Source organism: Pelecanus crispus, chromosome W (assembly GCF_030463565.1).
Source record: "Pelecanus crispus isolate bPelCri1 chromosome W, bPelCri1.pri, whole genome shotgun sequence".
Lineage (NCBI taxonomy): Eukaryota > Metazoa > Chordata > Aves > Pelecaniformes > Pelecanidae > Pelecanus > Pelecanus crispus.
Window position 1 is genome coordinate 5,295,891 of NC_134675.1, and position 17,589 is coordinate 5,313,479.

The 17,589-nt window shown below is 38.1% G+C and overlaps 1 protein-coding gene across 1 annotated transcript in view; it reads left to right on the forward strand.

The window, feature by feature from the left end:
- LOC142596550 (nipped-B-like protein) overlaps nt 1–17,589 on the forward strand; it is a 107,462-nt gene that overhangs the window by 21,843 nt on the left and 68,030 nt on the right. The window contains 1 exon segment of the mRNA XM_075725737.1: nt 7,917–8,549. Coding sequence (XP_075581852.1) covers nt 7,917–8,549 — 633 coding nt within the window.

Here is a 17,589-nt window from a genome sequence, read left to right on the forward strand (position 1 = left end):
TATGAGTGCAGTATGGATACTCTAGTCGTCGTCTTCTCCAGCTTCTACCTTCAAGAACTTATTTACAGAATAATTACTCAGATGTGAAGTCTAATAATCCACATGTAGAAAATATGCATTCATTAAAGCCCCTCAAAAGACTTTTTCAGTAAAAAGTGTGGAATGCTGTGTCCAGGTTTGACGAACAGCAACTTGGTACCCACGTAAATAATGTTCCTGGAGTCTCAAGGATCACTTTGCTATAGATTAAAAAAGGCGTAGCACTTGAATGTTCCTGATGTTTCTCTCCAGTGTGCTATGAACCAAGTATTAGCCATCAGTCTTCATTTGTTCACTAGTAGTTTTTTTTTTTTTTCCAGCTTTCATGCATAGGGAACGATACATCTGGCAAAAGAGCATGTAGGATAGATGAAAGACTTTCTTTCATCATCTGGGAACCTTTACCTGCAAGGGATTTAAAGAAATATGGAGATATTATCTCAAGTGACCCTTCTGAAGCTGTTGTGCAAGTGGAAAGCTAATAATTCTTTAAAATTCTTCAAAATATGTGAATCCTAAGTTCCTGGTAACCTTAATAGTTGGTTTTTAACCATGTTGATTTAAAAAAAAAAAAAGAAGGAATGTGACCAGTGGTGGGACTTCAGTGCATCAGCTTTAAAAGGCGAGTGGTCTTTGCTCTGAAGAGGCTCAGAGATGATGGAGAAAGAATTATGAATGTTTAAATAAGATGTGAGTAGAATAGACTATTTCAGTTGGAAGGGACCTACAATGATCATCTAGTCCAACTGCCTGAGCAATTCAGGGCTGACCAAAAGTTAAAGCATGGTATTAAGGACATTGTCCAAATGCCTCTTAAACACTGACAGGCATGGGGCATTGGCCACCTCTCTAGGAAGCCTGTTCCAGTGTTTGACCACCCTCTTGGTAAAGAAACGTTTCCTAATGTCAAGTCTGAACCTCCTCTGGTGCAGCTTTGAACCATTCCCATGCATCCTGTCACTGGATATCGGGGAGAAGAGATCAGCACCTCCCTCTCCACTTCCCCTCCTCAGGAAGCTGTAGAGAGCAATGAGGTCGCCCCTCAGCCTCCTTTTCTCCAAACTAGACAACCCCAGAGTCCTCAGCTGCTCCTCATAGGACATGCCTTCCAGCCCTTTCACCAGCTTTGTTGCCCTCCTCTGGAAGCTTTCAAGGACCTTCACATCCTTCTTAAATTGTGGGGCCCAGAACTGCACACACTACTCAAGGTGAGGCTGCACCAGTGCTGAATGCAGAGGGATAATTGCTTTTTTGACTGGCTGGTTATACTGTGTTTGATGCACCCCAGGATGCGGTTTGCCCTCTTGGCTGCCAGGGCATGCTGCTGACTCATGTTGAGCCCGCTGTCAACCAGCATCCTCAGATCCCTTTCTGCAGGGCTGCTCTCCAGCCACTCCTCTCCCAATTTATACTTGTGCCCAGCATTACTCTGTCCCAGGTGCAGAATCTGGCATTTGGTCTTATTAAATTTCATGCCATTGATTGATTGCCCAATGCGCCAATCTATCTAGAGCCCTCTGCAAGGGCTCTTGTCCCTCAAGAGAGTCAACAGCACCTCCCAGCTGGGTATCATCAGCAAACTTGCTAATGGTGCATTCAACTCTTGCATCCAGATCATTGATAAATATATTGAACAGAACTGGCCCTAGGATTGAGCCCTGAGGTGACCAGTTGCCAGCCGGATGTAGCCCCATTAACTACCACCATTTGAGCCCTGCCCTTCAGCCAGTTCTTCACCCAGCGCACCATGTACCTGCTCATCCCACAGCTGGACAACTTGTCCAGAAGGATGCTGTGAGGGACAGTATCAAAAGCATTACTAAAATCCAGAAAAACTACATCCACTGCCTTCCCTTCATCCACTAGATGGGTGACCTTATCGTAGAAGGATATCAAATTAGTTAAACAGGACTTTCCCTTCACGAACCCATGTTGAGTGTGCCTGATGATTGCATTGTCCTTTAAATGCCTTTCAATAGCACCCAGTATGATCTCCATAATTTTTCCAGGTACTGAGTTTAGGCTAACAGGTCTGTAGTTTCCTGGGTCTTCCCTCACACCCTTCTTGTAAATTGGGATAACGTTGGCTAGCTTCTAGTCAGCGGGGACCTCCCCAGACCTTTGGTAGATGATCGAGAGGGGTCCTGCTCTAATATCCGATAGCTCCTTCAGTACTCTGGGATGAATCCCATCAGGCCCCATGGACTTACAAACATTCAGCTGATACAGCTGGTCCCTTACAATTTCAGCGTCCACAAATAGCAAGTCACTGTTCCCACAGTCGTGGTCCTCCAACTCAGAGGACCAGGCAGCCCTAGGTCTATCGGTATTATTAGAGTGAGGCAAAAAAAGCATTGAATGCCTCCGCTTTTTCTTCATCCCTGTTAGTCAGGTGACCATCTTTGACAAGTATTGGTCCAATGTTTTCCTTAGACCTCCTCTTGCTATTAACATACTTAAAAAAGCCTTTCTTGTTGTCTGACACAACACTGGCCAGTTTCAACTCTAATTGAGCTTTGGCCTTTCGTGTCTTCTCCCTGCATATGCGAACCACAGCTCTGTAATCTTCCTGCGAAGCCTGACCTTGCTTCCAGAGATCATACAATTTCTTTTTCCTCTTGAGCTCCACGAGGAGTTCCCTGTTCAGCCAAGCTGGTCTTCTGTCCCACTTGCTTGACTTTCGACACAATGGGATTGCCTGCTCCTGTGCTTTTAAAAGGTGGTTCTTAAAAACTGACCAGCACTCACGGACCCCTAAGCCCTCAAAAGCAGATTCTGAGGGGACACTGCTATGTAGCAACTCTGATGACCTTTTTTCTCATTACACTGAAAATTTTAAGCTCAGCCATTTTTAATTTTAAACTCTGGCCAAGACAGCCACCTACCATCACATCTCCCACGAGTCCTCCTCTATTCACAAACAACAAGTCTAGGAGGGCATCTTTCCTAGTTGGCTCCCTGAGTACATGTGACAAGAAGTTATCTTCCACAAACTTCAACAATTTCCCGGACTTGCTTGTCACAGCAGTATGGTATTCCCAGTTAATGTCTGGGAAGTTGAAATCTCCCATAAGGACAAGGGCTACCGATCCAGAGATTTCTCCTAATTGCCTACAGAATAACTTATCAGTGCTTGATAGTAGACACCCACTACGACATCTGCTTTGTTTTCCATCCCCCTAATCCTCACCCAGAGGCTCTCAACCACGTCATCCCTAACTGTAAGGGCTGTACAATCAAACTTCTCCCTTACATACAGTGCAGCTCCTCCACCTCGCCTGCCCTGCCTATCCCTCCTTGAGCAGCCTGTAGCTCTCCATCCCAGCACTCCAGTCATGGGACTCATTCCACCAAGTCTCACTAATACCAATGACATCATAGCTCTGGGAATGGACCAAGGTTTCCAGTTTATCCTGTTTGTTTATCATACTGCATGTGTTGGTGTACAAGCATTTCAGATATACTCCTGAGCCCTCACTGCTCCCTGGAGCACCGTAAATGTTCCCACTAGCATTGCCACCCTCAGGCGATGCCATGCCAACCCTTGGCTTACCTTCAGCTCTCCTGTTGGTATGCCCTTCCCCCATCAATTCTATTTTAAAGCTCTCGATCAGTCCCGCCAGCTTACACCCAAAGATGTGTTTTCCCTATCAGGACAGGTGCATCCCGTCAGGCCCCAGCATACCTTGTACCTTGAAGACTCTTCCATGGTTTAAAAACCCAAAGTTTTGGTGGAGGCACCAGTCCTGGAGACAGGTATTGATGTTTTGGGCTCGCCTGTTTCTTCCAAAGTCTCTCCCTGTTACTGGAGGATTGAGGAAAACACTACCTGTGCTCCTGAAATTTTTAGCATTCTTCCCAGGGCTCTGAAATCTCTTTTGATTGGCCTTAGACTTTTTGTTGCGACATCATTAGTGCCCATATGAAAGAGTAGGAGTGGGTAATAGTCTAAAGGCTGTTCTAAGCTCTTCAGTCATCTGGTGACATCTCTGATTCAGGCCCCAGGGAGGCAGCAAACTTCCCTGAAAATAGGGTCTAGTCTGCAAATGGGTGCTTCTGTTCCCCTCAGGAGGGAGTCACTGATTACCATAACTTGCTGTTGTTTCTTCTCGGTGCTGGTCTTAATGCAGGTCTTGTTGCAAGGGGTTGGTTGATCTGACCTTGGCGAGAGTACTTGCATAGGTTTCTCCTTTTCTGTTTCATCACGCACTTCCTTTACCATACCCAGGGCCTCGTGCCTATTCTGTAAAGGTAGCTGAAAGGTTAAGGAGGGGTTCTTCTTATAGTTCCATGCAGAGTACTGTGGCATAATTAGAAAGTGTACAGACAGAAACTGTGGGGTTTAGATGTCAGTGATGCGTGCAGTCTCTTGGAGAGAAGCTTATTTGTTTGCTACCCAAGTTACTGATGTACAATAAGCAAGTGAAGCTATTCCATGGCAAACAAATAGGAAGTGGGTTTGAAAGTTTATGTTTTTAAGAAGACTAAGTTACTGTCAGTGCAACGCATGTTATAGTTGCTTGCATTATAAAGGAGATTATAAGAAATCAGTCAAGAGTCACAGGAAAAAAAAAGTGTTTACAAATAGTTACAGCAGTTGATAAAACTTCTTCCATACTCAGTGCCATCTACCACTAGGAATCAGTAGGAAAACTAATTAGTACAGAGAACCAGTCCCAGGATTTTCATAGGTGGTCAGGATGACTGTTACTGAAAGACTATGGAGGTATTGTTGATGGGTGTTTTTGTTCTCTGTAGAGGCTTTATTTCCGATGATGTTACCTGCTTCGCCGCTACATTTGGCATTATGTGGATGACCATCAGTATTTGCTGTTCAGAAATGATACAATGACCTTCCCAAATCAGTGGAGAATCTCTTTTTATCTCACAAGTTTTATATATTTCTGTTATACACACATTTTAGACAAAGTTCTTTTACTCATACTATGGAAGATCAACTACAGGAAGTAATTTATTTTTTTCCTGAATTACCACACAGCTCTAGATTTAGACTCAAAATCTGCCTACATATTTCTCTATTCTAAAAGAATATTTTGAAATTCAGTTCATTCCCAATGATAATTTCCAAAGATTATTGTATGATTTACTATATTGACAGCATTTTGTAGAACAGACCTTCTCAACCTTGGAATCTCGACTGGTTCAGCAAACAAGATCATACCTGTCTGTCTGTGTATTCTTTCCATAAAAACATTTTTTCTGTTGTTAGCAAGTCTTGTAAGAGCTTTGTTCTCAGACATATAATGGCTCAAGCCTTCTCCCATAGGAAATATTCCAGACTGACTTCAACAGTAATAGGCACAACTGTCTCTGTATAACAGGTGATGTTTTGTCTGAAGTCTAAGCATCCAACACAATGTGGTACATGTTCAATGTGTGATACCTGTTCAAAAATGTTAATGTCTGTGGTAGAATGAAACTGTTACAGAATGGTTCATCTTTTTCAATTTCTTTTCACCTCAGTACATAGGTATTGTAGCTTCTAAGCCCCTCTGTTGCCAGAGGCTTAGCCATCATTAGACATCTCTGAAATATGTGAAGTTATTGCCAGAACATGTACTCTTAAAATGCAGCTTATAGGCATTACTATCAACACCTTTCGGGAATTTCCTTCAGGAGGAAGATACTTTCAAATAGCTATTTGTAGTGCTGCCTAGGAGAGGGAAAACTACTTTTTTTTCATTTACTGGATTCTAACTACGTTCAGTGGAATGCGCTGAAATCCATCTGACTTCCTCAAGTCTACCCAAAGATAAAAAGAACCACCTTATCTGTTGCTGCAGTGTTATTTTTCAGCATGAGAAATACCAAACAAATACAAATCAGAACAATCTTGTCAAATTTACTTAAACGTTTAGGACAAATCAAATCTCTGTCCTCTATTTGAATTGTAACTATGAAAACCAGTAAATGTTCCATTGTTGCAACTTCAGAAGTATTCATTTAAGAAATAATTCAAGAGTAAGATGTCAGTAAGATCTCTCTGAAAAGTTTTGAGCTGCCTCTAATATTTGTAGAAATAAAAATGCAGCCTGTATTTCCAGTGAGTGGTAGTCTTTGCCTTAGAAGAAATTAGTAGCTAACGATTTCTGCTATACATTACACTGAGACAATCTTGTAAATTATTGTCTAAACAGGTGCTAATTAGGAGAAGTGTGTGTGTGTGTGGAGGGGGCATCACAAAAATAGGAATCTCTGGTGGAAGGCAAGTGAGAGATCTTCATAGGGTGTAGCCGGGTCTTCAGTACTAGTGATTGAGTGTGGTGTCTAATTTGAGAAGGGGAAATGGAGTAGTGAAAAGATCTTGAGAATCAGGGTGACTCAAAACAGGGCTTCCCAACATTGTGGATTTTATTGGCAGAATATGGAGTTGTTGCTGATGGTTAAGAAAGGGTAAGAGAAACCCATTTTATACTCTGCTCTACATACAGAGGTTATAGGACTTCTCACAGAATGTACTAGGGAGAGAAAATAAGTATAGTAGTCTGTGCAAAGAAGTCATCAGTAAAGGCACACCTTTCATTTGAATTGAAGCTTTGCTAGAGGTATCTATTCTTTTTTTCATCTACAGGTCAGTACATTGTTTAATGATTCTTAATATTTCTTAAAATATCTGATAGAAATTTAAGCTTCAGAATGAAGTGGCTTTCTTGTTTAGTGGTGTATCTTGAATGAAGCACGTGGGGACTTGTATTCTAATTAGGTTTTGAATGTTGTTAGAAGTATTGACCGATGATGACCTAAACCAGAATGTCTAATAATAATCTCAGTCACTGCTTTCTGAAGATCAATATTCCCCAGTGGATGAATGGGATCAGATAAATGTTTGCTTTCTTTAACAAGAGGAGGCTGGCCATATTGGTCCAGCCAATAGGCTTTTCTTTTTTTTTCCCCCCACACCAGTATTCCTTTTTAAGCCAAAAATGATAGCTCAAAATTACAATTGGGACAGGTTGAAAAGCTTCTCTGTTTTTCAAAGCTTTTTCTGGGCTAACAGTTATGGGGAGCTGGTTTAATTTGAGAAACAAAAAAAATTAATGTGATTAATTGGAGAATGTTTTTAATAAAAAATGTCCTCTCAAAAATTTCTCTAGATATACTCAAAGCCTGAAATGGGTGAATGTAGAAGTACAAATTCATACGTTTAAAAAACGGAAAAAAAAAAAAAGAGGGGAGATAAGGCAGGGAATGATAGAAAAATGCTCTAAGACAATTAGTGTTTTCTAGATAGTAATGAGTGGGGGAGGTTGGAATGAGTTTACCAAAAATTAAAATTAAAACAAAACAAAACAAAACAAACAACAAAAAAATCCAAACAAACCCAAAACAAAACAGTTGAATATGAAATGTCAGAATCGAAGTTAAGGGAGTTGTGTATATTTTAATTTTTTAAATATATATATATTTTTAATTATTTAAAAATGTGTGGCTGAAATGGCTAATGCCTATACACTGATCGTTAAGTCTTCATCACTGGACCTCATTAAGAATCTTTTTGATATTTCCTTTTCTGTAGTCAACTTGCTTTCATTGACTATTTTCTAATAATTGATACTCTGAACCTGCAGGTACTATTTTTATTTATTCTTTTTTGGTGGGTTTTTTGTTCCATCTTCTCTGAAACGATCCCTTCTCTACTTGTAGTGGATGGCTAAAATTCCTAGGAAATACACTGCAACTATCTGGATTACATCTTGATCTAGGAATGATGTACGTCCTACCAATCTTATTTAGACCTTTTGTGAACACAGATATATGTACAAATACATATTAAAATTATGTAGGTTATATTTAGTGTGTTTGTATATAAACATGGAACAACATAACTGTTCAGTTTTTCTGAATTATTATTCTAGGATCAAGACAACCTTTAATCCAACAATCTCAGCCTCCACCTTATTCATCACCTAGAGATGTTCCCCCAGACATATTGTTAGATTCTCCAGAAAGAAAGCAAAAGAAACAAAAGAAAATGAAGTTAGGCAAGGATGAAAAAGACCAGACTGAAAAAGCTGCAATGTATGATATCATTAGTTCTCCTTCCAAGGACTCCACTAAGCTTACATTAAGACTTTCTCGTGTAAGATCTTCGGATATGGACCAGCAGGATGATATGCTTTCTGGTTTGGAAAACAGCAGTATGTCAGAGGGTGATATTCCTTTTAATGTGCAGTACCCAGGACAGACTTCTAAAACACCCGTTACTCCACAGGATGTTAACCGCCCACTAAACGCTGCTCAGTGTTTGCCGCAGCATGAACAGACAGCTTTCCTTCAGGCACAACAAGTGCCTGTTTTACAACAGAACACTTCAGTTGCTGCAAAACAACCTCAAACTCCTGTGGTACAGACACAGCAACAGGTTTCGCAACAAGGAACTGTAACGTCATATGATGAAGTAGAATTGGATGCATTGGCTGAAATTGAGCGGATAGAACGTGAATCAGCTATTGAAAGGGAGCGATTTTCAAAAGAAGTGCAAGATAAAGGTAAAAGGATTGTGTGTGTGTATACACTATATATATTATATAAATATATATATGCATATAAAACCCATATATATATGTGTGTATATATATATATAAACCTTCCTGTCGTTGTCATATAGTTCAATTCTGTTTACTCAGTGTAGGTGGTTCTACAACATTCATCTTCATTCCCCTCCAACAATGAACTGTAATCTCTCATATATGCATATTTTTAATATCTGGTATTCTTTATTTGGGATCTTAATGGATGGAAAGTGAAGTTCTTATGTTTCCAAATTCTTTTTAAGCTACTCTTATTTTGAACCATGAGACTGAATGAAGTACAATTGACGTTGTTTATAGTTTCTAAAATCCCAGCAGTACCATAAGTAAAAATATGTAATAAGGTTTGGTAGTTGAATTATTAATTAACTATCTATGTTGCCTAATTTAAGAAAATACAGGAAAACCTCTTTTATGCCATTTCTATTAATATCCCAGTTTGAACGTAATGTGAAGGAGGTGTTAGATTAAAATCACATCTATTCTTTTAAAGGCACTGTAACAATTGGGTAATATATACTACTATTTGTCTCCAGTGTTTGTTCAACTGGATATTCATTATTATGTAGGCATTACAAGTTTTAGAGAACTACCATATATCTGTATGGTCTCTAGCACAGAATCAGATGAGCCTCTGAAATGTTTGCTCTTTGCTTCAGTAGCTGTACTGGTTGTCTTAACTGATTTCATTGAATCTATCCTCTTTGATTTTTCCTTTTTTTTCCCCTCTTTTTTTCCTTATTTTTTTCTCTTCCTTCCCTTCCTTTCCTTCCTTTTCTTTTTTTTCTTCCTTTTTTTTTTCTGTTGTCAACTGGCTTGAAGGTCTTAGGCTTCAGAAATATCAAAAGTGGATGTAAAACCCACGTGTAAATCTTGAAGATAAGATGTGGTTTATAAAGTAGATAGTGATAGGTTAACATAAGTATTTTTCAGAAGCTTCCTCTGCACTGCGTTTAACTTCTGAGAAAAAAATTTTTATAGTGTAATGCTAATTTATTAGATACTCCCAAGAAAAATCCTGCAGAGTGGAAAATGGCACAGGTTCTGATTTTGGAAGTTCATAGGTGAAAATGGTTGATTTTGGACATGCTTGCATGGTGGTAACTAAATTTACATACGGTTTGGGTCTAACCAGCAGAGAGCTCACAAGTTTTCTCCCTATTCAAAGATTTTTTTTTTTTTTTTTTTTTTTCTGTTTTTAAAGATGCCTGGAGAGAGAGAGAGAGAGAGAGAATGAGTTTGTTGTGTTTGTGTGTGTACAAACGTTCTTGTTGCAGTTACTCAAAGGATTAACTTTTTAGCTATTTCTTATTTGGTAACTAAATCAAGTCTTGTTAGAAAACATTGTTTGTGAATATACAGAAAAAATGGGTGCTCATCTCAAAAGAGATCTCTACTGCCTTTAATTTTGATTTAATGAAATGGTGGAATTTGTTACTTTGCTTGCATTTCTTCTACTAATTTTATATTTATTTATGGAGAGCTTGTGGTTTGTCTCCTACTACTTAAAAAGCTACTTTTATATCCCCACACTTTGAGTAGATTCTCCAGCACATTTTAGCTGAGAAGCATCTCAAAAAATTCAGTGTATTTTTGAAGGTGCACAGCAAGACTAAAACACTCTTTCTCTTTTGTTCCGGTTTTCAGGAGATGTTGAACATTAGTTATGAGAAGTTTGTTTGCCATAATTACATAGCCATAGGCAGACTCAAATTTGGTTTTTTGGGGGAAAGGAGTGATTTTTATAGAATGCGATTGCTCCCTTTCACCACTGCTCAATAACCGTTTTGCCAAATAAGGATTCCAACCTTATGCTTCCCTTCTACCTGCATCCTCTGCCAGGTCTCAGTTCTTCCTGAGTTCCTGCAATTGCTATGGATCAGGTGCAAGAGTTGCTGCCTTATATTGGGACAAATGATCACCATTTATTCACTGGTGGCAAGTTGCCCCTATGCTAGACAGCAGCTGTTTTCACTTTGCTGAGATTTCAGCCACAAATGAATAGTATTGAGTAGAAGGATTTTTAGCAGTCTTGGGACAGATTTCCTGAAAAGCTTGGAGAAATATGATTCTTATTTTTTGGTAATGCTTTTGCCATTCCTTGTAAGTTTGTACTATGTCTACAAGTCGATACACTCTGGGATTGTTCTAGTTTATAGCTGTTTGGTTTGGTGTGACTGCAGGAGGAAGCTAACTCTATTGTTCCTATGGGAATATGACTGTTAGAAATATATCCAGTAATTCCTAAATATGTCATTCATTTTTTGTGAAGTTGCTTATTGTATTTATGCAAAAGCCTGGCATTTGTGCATTTTAGTACATGTACTGTAACTTCAGATCACATTATGTCAAGAAAATAGTGTGATTGTAGCATGTACTCGGTCTAATTAGAATGGGAACATATAGTGCTAGCTGATGCTGTACATAGCAAGTGTCCCTCTAGAGATCTTACTCTAGATGCTAGCACATGTTAAAATCTGCATGAAAGCATCTTTGCTGCTTTTGTAATTGAGGCATGGGAATACATATTACAGTCACACTACACTTTCTGTGTAGGCACGCATTGTTGTCTTCCATAAATTGGAACTTTCTACTTTGAGTAGAATTATACTTGCAAGTTTTGATAGAAGATTAGTGGTCTCTTCTGTCCTTTTATTAGATGTGAAATCTCTACAGTACTATGCTTCATCAAAGGTTTTCAGATGCTTCTTTTTTAACAGTAAGGCTTTGGATGGATATGACATGTTCTTTCTGAGGTTGGGAACCAGTAGTGCAGTGGAACTGTTTATTCCAGAGGAGAAGCGGAGATGTTTTTTTTGGGGGGTTCTTGCTAAAAATTATACAACTACTACACTTGCCTAAGGCAATGCTAAGGTCTTTTTTTTTTTTTTTTTTAATGCTGAAGTCCTTTTATAATGTTTGGTACAGGTGGGAAATGGAGATTGGAGTCCTTTAGAAATTATAGTACTTTCTGTAATAAATTCCTAATTCTAACAAAACTGTTAAAATATTTAGCTTCCACCAAACAAAGTCTCTCAAAGTAGGAGGCAGTCTCCATTCCAGAGGTGGAACTAACAGGGTTTTGCAGAAGTGCTGCCTTCTTTGAAAAGCAACGTATCTTTCTGGAACCTGATTGTCATGATTTTGCTTTCTGAAAAAGGAATTCTTAGGTCAAAAATCACTAATGCAAGATCTGGCAGATTTGACCTAATGTCTATCCAGATATGCATAAGGAGAGATTTTATAATATAGACCTTTTGCCTCCATATCTGAGTGCTTTTCAGAGCTCTGTTTTTATAATTCTATTCTTTTGGTCTATTTGGGTCTTAGATTAAGTGGATTATATGGTCTCTTTGTCATGATAGAGAGGTGCAAAATTTGAAAAAGTTGGTTTCATCCTTGTCCTCTATGTGGAAGGACAAGAGTCCATCTCCTCTTCCTACTTTTTCCATCAAGGAAGTCTCTCTTTGCAAGTAATTTGTCTGTATCTGTTAATGAAAGGAATAATTGGAGATTTTGGAGATCAAGGCACTCAGCACTGAAAGTTACATTCTGATACATCTAATATGTTTAATAGCCTCAGAACAAACAAATAAGTCCGTGGAACATGACAAGCCTCATGTTTTCAGTTCCAATTGCCTCCCTCACAATGGCCTCTATACCCTCATCAAGTTGTCAATCAAGACTAGATCATATCTTCTCTTTTGAAAGGATGTGTAATATCACAGATAGATCCAGCTATTGTTTATCAAGACTCAGATTATTTGAGTTGAAAAAAAAGTTATTTGGAAGGGTTAATACAGAAAGGGTTTATCTTTTTTCCACAACAGTTGACAAGTGAACCATCCTCTGCTTACATCAGGTACATCAGGATACCTTTCTAAAGAAATTAGAAATAATGAAACTTCACTCATGTTTTCTTCTAATCACTGTCAGTAGTCACATTTCCTGTACTACTTGGTGCTCTTGAATGCTTTCGAAACAAGCAGAGGTCCATATTCTGAACCTATTTTGTTCACTTAACTGGAGCTGTGCTTAGTTCACATTCTGAGGTTGACTACTCCAAGAAAGTACAGGAAATCCTGTGGAGTTTTAGAAAATTATGTCCCAGGAATTTCTGTTATTCTCAGGAATCTTTTTTTTCCTTGGGGGGGTGTTGAGAGAGAAATTTTGTTTTGGTAGCCTCAGTTCTTTGCATTAACTCGTGCTTTGCCACTGTTCAGATACAAGTGGGTTATTTTTGTTTATAGTCAAGTAGTTCAAAGCTAGTCAGTCACTTTCAGTCTAAACCTTTCCCAGAACATTACATTAAGTTATTCTTGTTCTTCAAGATTTAGAACTGCTACTGAATTAATTTTCAGGTTCAAGGTTTCTACCTCAAGATTTTTCATGCTTTTCTAAAGACCCCAAATACTGCGAAACAAAAATATTTAAGATATTAATGTTAAAAGGAGCTCTGAGTCTTCTAGAAAGGGGAAAAGGGAAGATAACCTTGAAAATTACTTGAAAAAACAGAAAGCAACCCATCTTTTTTCAGAGACTCTTTTTCAAATCGCTTTAGTTTTTTATTTTATTCAGATTTGCTAAATTTTAACTGTCTTAACAGATCTGTCTTAACAGATTAAGGAGTTCTACTTTTACTTGTAAAAGGCACTGTTCTCTGGAGTTTGTGAGAAGAGTCATGAAATCATTAATCGCTAACTGTTTCATTGGGAGGCTAATATTTTTTTAAACTTAAAAGCATTAGAAACATTTTTTAAATGAGACAAACCTACTTGTTTCTGTGGGGTTTTTCCCCATATATATTTTACCTCTGAGGATCCATTTTACCTACTTTGGAATCTTACTGTAGATCCTTTGAATTAGGAAGAAGGGAAGCTATAATAACTTTATTTCCAATAGTTGGATCAGTTAGGGGGCATTTGGATGCCTGCTGTGGGCCCTTCTTTTTTTAGTTCATTCCAAGCCCATAGCAGCAGACACACACATCCCAAGAGTGTGAATCTGCCGGAGCAAAACTCAAAACTACAGTTATAGGTAAGTAAACTTTTTCTCTTAACTTTTAAGTTCTTATCCAGCTCCTCTCCCTTTCTCCCCATAGCCCATCTCCCCCCAAAAGTCCCCCAAAGAGGAGACTAACAGAAGAACACTATTAAGAATTAATAGTTTGTTTACATCTAATTTTATGTATCCAACGAATGAAATGACAGGATATGTAATTATAACCAGTATATTACCATTCATTTCCAAAAATATGTTATAGGGGTTTTATTTACTTAAAAATGGAGATACAAATGTAGTAATTTGTATAGTAATCTTGCAGAAGATTACAGTCACTAACACCAAAAGATGAAATGATACATTGTAAAAATATAAATTATTGTGTCTCTATGTAGTAGGACAGTGTGAGAATCAGGTATCATGTATTTTGTGTACACAAACTTTCATTAGGTCTGCATTTTGTAGTGTTATGTAATGGATGAAACTGGCACCTCATGTAGCTTTCCCAAGAAAAAGCAGGTTTGCAAGGTCCAGTTCCTATAGATGAGAGACTTTTTTTGTTTTGTGTTCAGATGTGTTTTAAGAAAAGTAAGGGGAAGAAATTCCTCTTCTATCTAGAGAAATCACTATGAAGCATTGCAATGTTTCCATCTATCTTGGAAGAAATTATTTTCTTTTATATTTTTTTAAAGAATGAAATACTGATTGAGTGAAAAACACATTTTTTTTAAAAAAAAACGTAGAGGCATATATTTTTAATGGTGTTTACTTTCTTTTGGTGCTCTTGTGTAACATGAAAGCAAATTCCCATGTTTATCCCAGGTTGTGCTTTATGTAGGGTAGTGCAGAAACCTGCTCTTGTAAGCAGGTATAGAAAATAACTAAAACCCAGAAGTTTGGTAAGAAGTGTATTTTATTTTTATCTGTAGCATAAACTAAGACTGGGAAATTAAATATAATTTGCATGTAGCATATGCCCTTGATTGTACCTGTTAAATGGATGGGAGGATTTATAATATTACTTACCCAGTAATTACTTTATTTTCTTCTGGGACAGTCACTTCTCTATAATGGATTTAAATCTTGATAAAGAAACGGCATGTATAATTAATAAAGCTTATTAACAGTTTAAGCCCAGCATTTCTATAGTTCATAGTCACTAAGTTCACTCTGACATCAACCTAAGGTGACACAGACATTTTTCATTATCAGCCCATATAAATGTTACTGGATCTAGTTAATTGAAGATATTTTTGAATGCAAGGTATGATGTCAGAATGAAATCAACATCTGGAAGGGAGATTAAAAGTGTTCACCAATAAATTTCAAAGTCATTTGCTTATTTCTAAAGTTTGTTGTTCCTACAAATGAATATGAAACTAATTGGATATGTTAATCTGTAAGTGATACATAAAATAAGTAGTTTTCATTAAGTCTACTGTTAGTCTGTTGCATTTTTCTTGTGAAATTAGGTGCTGCATTGTGTATTACAAAAGTAATTGCACTTCAGGTTTTGCTCAGATTTTTTAACAATTGAGTTTACAAAACTGTAATTCTTCACAAAGCAATCACATGGATAAAACCCACAATTTGTGTCAGAAAAATATGTCTCATAAATAAATTGAAATCATATTGTTTGTAAAAGCAATATTAAATTTAGGGAGGTTAAATTACAGCTTCCAGTCTCTAAACAAATGGAGATGCTTGATTATAATTTGCTGTAGTTCAGTTCTTGTTATTTTCTAGTGTAATATTTCTTTTGTATTACTATAGTTGACAGGGAATAATGAGTTACCAAACATCCTTAAGTAGAAAAATTCATAAGATCATATTTCATTCTCCAGTTATGCTGATTACGTTATTGTCATATTTAAGAAAACAAGCAGAACTTTACCAAAATGAAGATTCTGAATTCTGCTACACCCTAAGGCATGTCAGAGACTCCTGTAGTCTTTTGGAGGTTTTGGGTTTTTTTTTTCTGAATGAGTTTGGACATCCCTCCTGATGGGCTTACTTTTTTGTGTAGTGACCAGAAGTTTGATAAAGTCTCTTGACAGATTGCTAAAAATTAGCAGCTATTTCTGTTCAGGTTCTTAGAAATCCCTTCCTCTGAGCTGCAGCAGCTGGAAGCCCTCTGGTCTCTACTTTGGAGCCTTTGGAATTATAGAATCATAGAATCATTTAGGTTGGAAAAGACCTTTAAGATCATCCAGTCCAACCATTAACCTACACTACCAAGTCTACTCTAAGCCAATCAAGGGTAGACTAGACTAAACCATGTCCCGAAGTGCCACATCTACACGTTTTTTGAACACTTCCAGGGATGGTGACTCCACCACTTCTCTGGGCAGCCTGTTCCAATGCTTGACCACCCTTTCAGTAAAGAAATTTTTCCTAATTTCCAACCTAAACCTCCCCTGGCGCAGCTTAAGCCCATTTCCTCTGGTCCTATCGCTAACTACATGGGAGAAGAGACCAACACCCACCTCACTACGACCTCCTTTCAGGTAGTTGTAGAGAGCGATAAGGTCTCCCCTCAGCCTCCTCTTCTCCAGGCTAAACAACCCCAGTTCCCTCAGCCGCTCCTCATAAGGCCTGTGCTCCAGACCCTTCACCAGCTTTGTTGCCCTTCTCTGAACATGCTCCAGCACCTCAATGTCTTTCTTGTATTGAGGGGCCCAAAACTGGACACAGTATTATGTTCTGTTCTATAAAGCTTCCTATACCAGGATCATGACTGTACTTTCTTAGCTGCTTCTGTAAGGGAGGAAGCAGTGAGACTAAAATTTTTGACCTGTCTTTGCTGAGTCTCTCCTTCAAGGGGAGGAGCTAGTGCTGTGGGAATCTCTTCTACTGATAGGAATGGGTCTCTTTGGTTGTTTAATTCTTTGCTTATTGGAATATGGTTTTGGGGGGAGGTCAGGTAAGAGCAAACTCTCATGGCCAGTAATGCTGAACGTTCATGAAAGAGTAGAAAGATAAAAATGGATATTTGCCCTCACTCCATTGATAGGTCATCCATCAGTACCATTAAAGTAATTTTAAATCTTCCTTGTATCCAGATCATATCGATTGGTTTAGATTCTTGTGGTCTACACAACACTGTTGGTTGGGGGGGACAGGGCGCTTGGACAGCTTTGAAGAGATCTGTGAAAAATAACTAGGAAAAAAACCCAGTTGTCAGTAAACAGATTTGTTATTTAGGCGTATGGTTATGTGTTATTTGTCGAAAATTCCTAGTCTTGACCGTTAACTTAAATAAGATAAGCTTGTAATTGGCCTCTGGCTGACTTGTCTTTGATGATGTTCAAAAATGGAAGGTTTGACAATAGGTAATAACTGCTTAGGACTGGTATATTTGGTATAAATTTATTCATTGCTGATTTAAATAATGCAAATAAGTGGTATTTCAAATGAATGGAGGCATATCCCAATAATCTCTGAAAAGTGTTAGAGCTTTAAAATATTAAACTCTTAATTGTTATGCTTTAAAAAAAGAATGTTTGTACTGGAGTCATCAAAATGGTTCATCCAGAATTCAGCGTTAGAGGATCAATCTTCTTTGTGGTTCTGAAGAGGAGTACAGTCACATTTAACCATCTTGGATATGAAGTCTCCAACTGAATCCCTTACAAGGTGTAAAAGGGGAAGTGGTAATTTATCTGTTGTGTCTTCAAGATCATTCAAGATCATTCAGAAATCTCTGGATTGTAAAGTCTACCAAACAGTAGTAATAGAGCGGAGTGTTACCATTCTGCTAAAACAAAGCTCAGCAGCCATGCATGTGGTTCTTATTTAGACTTATTACCTTTTCACAGGTATTTACAAAAGGCCCATTTCAGTTTGCTAAGACAAGCAGTTCTAGAAGTTTTTAGGCTATCATCCTATTATACTCATTTGTTGAAAGAGTTTAATCTGGGACTTAAGACAATCATCAGGTTTGCAAGAAAGCAGTAACATCGGAGACTTCAGCACTAGTGGTGTTCTGGCTGCTGCT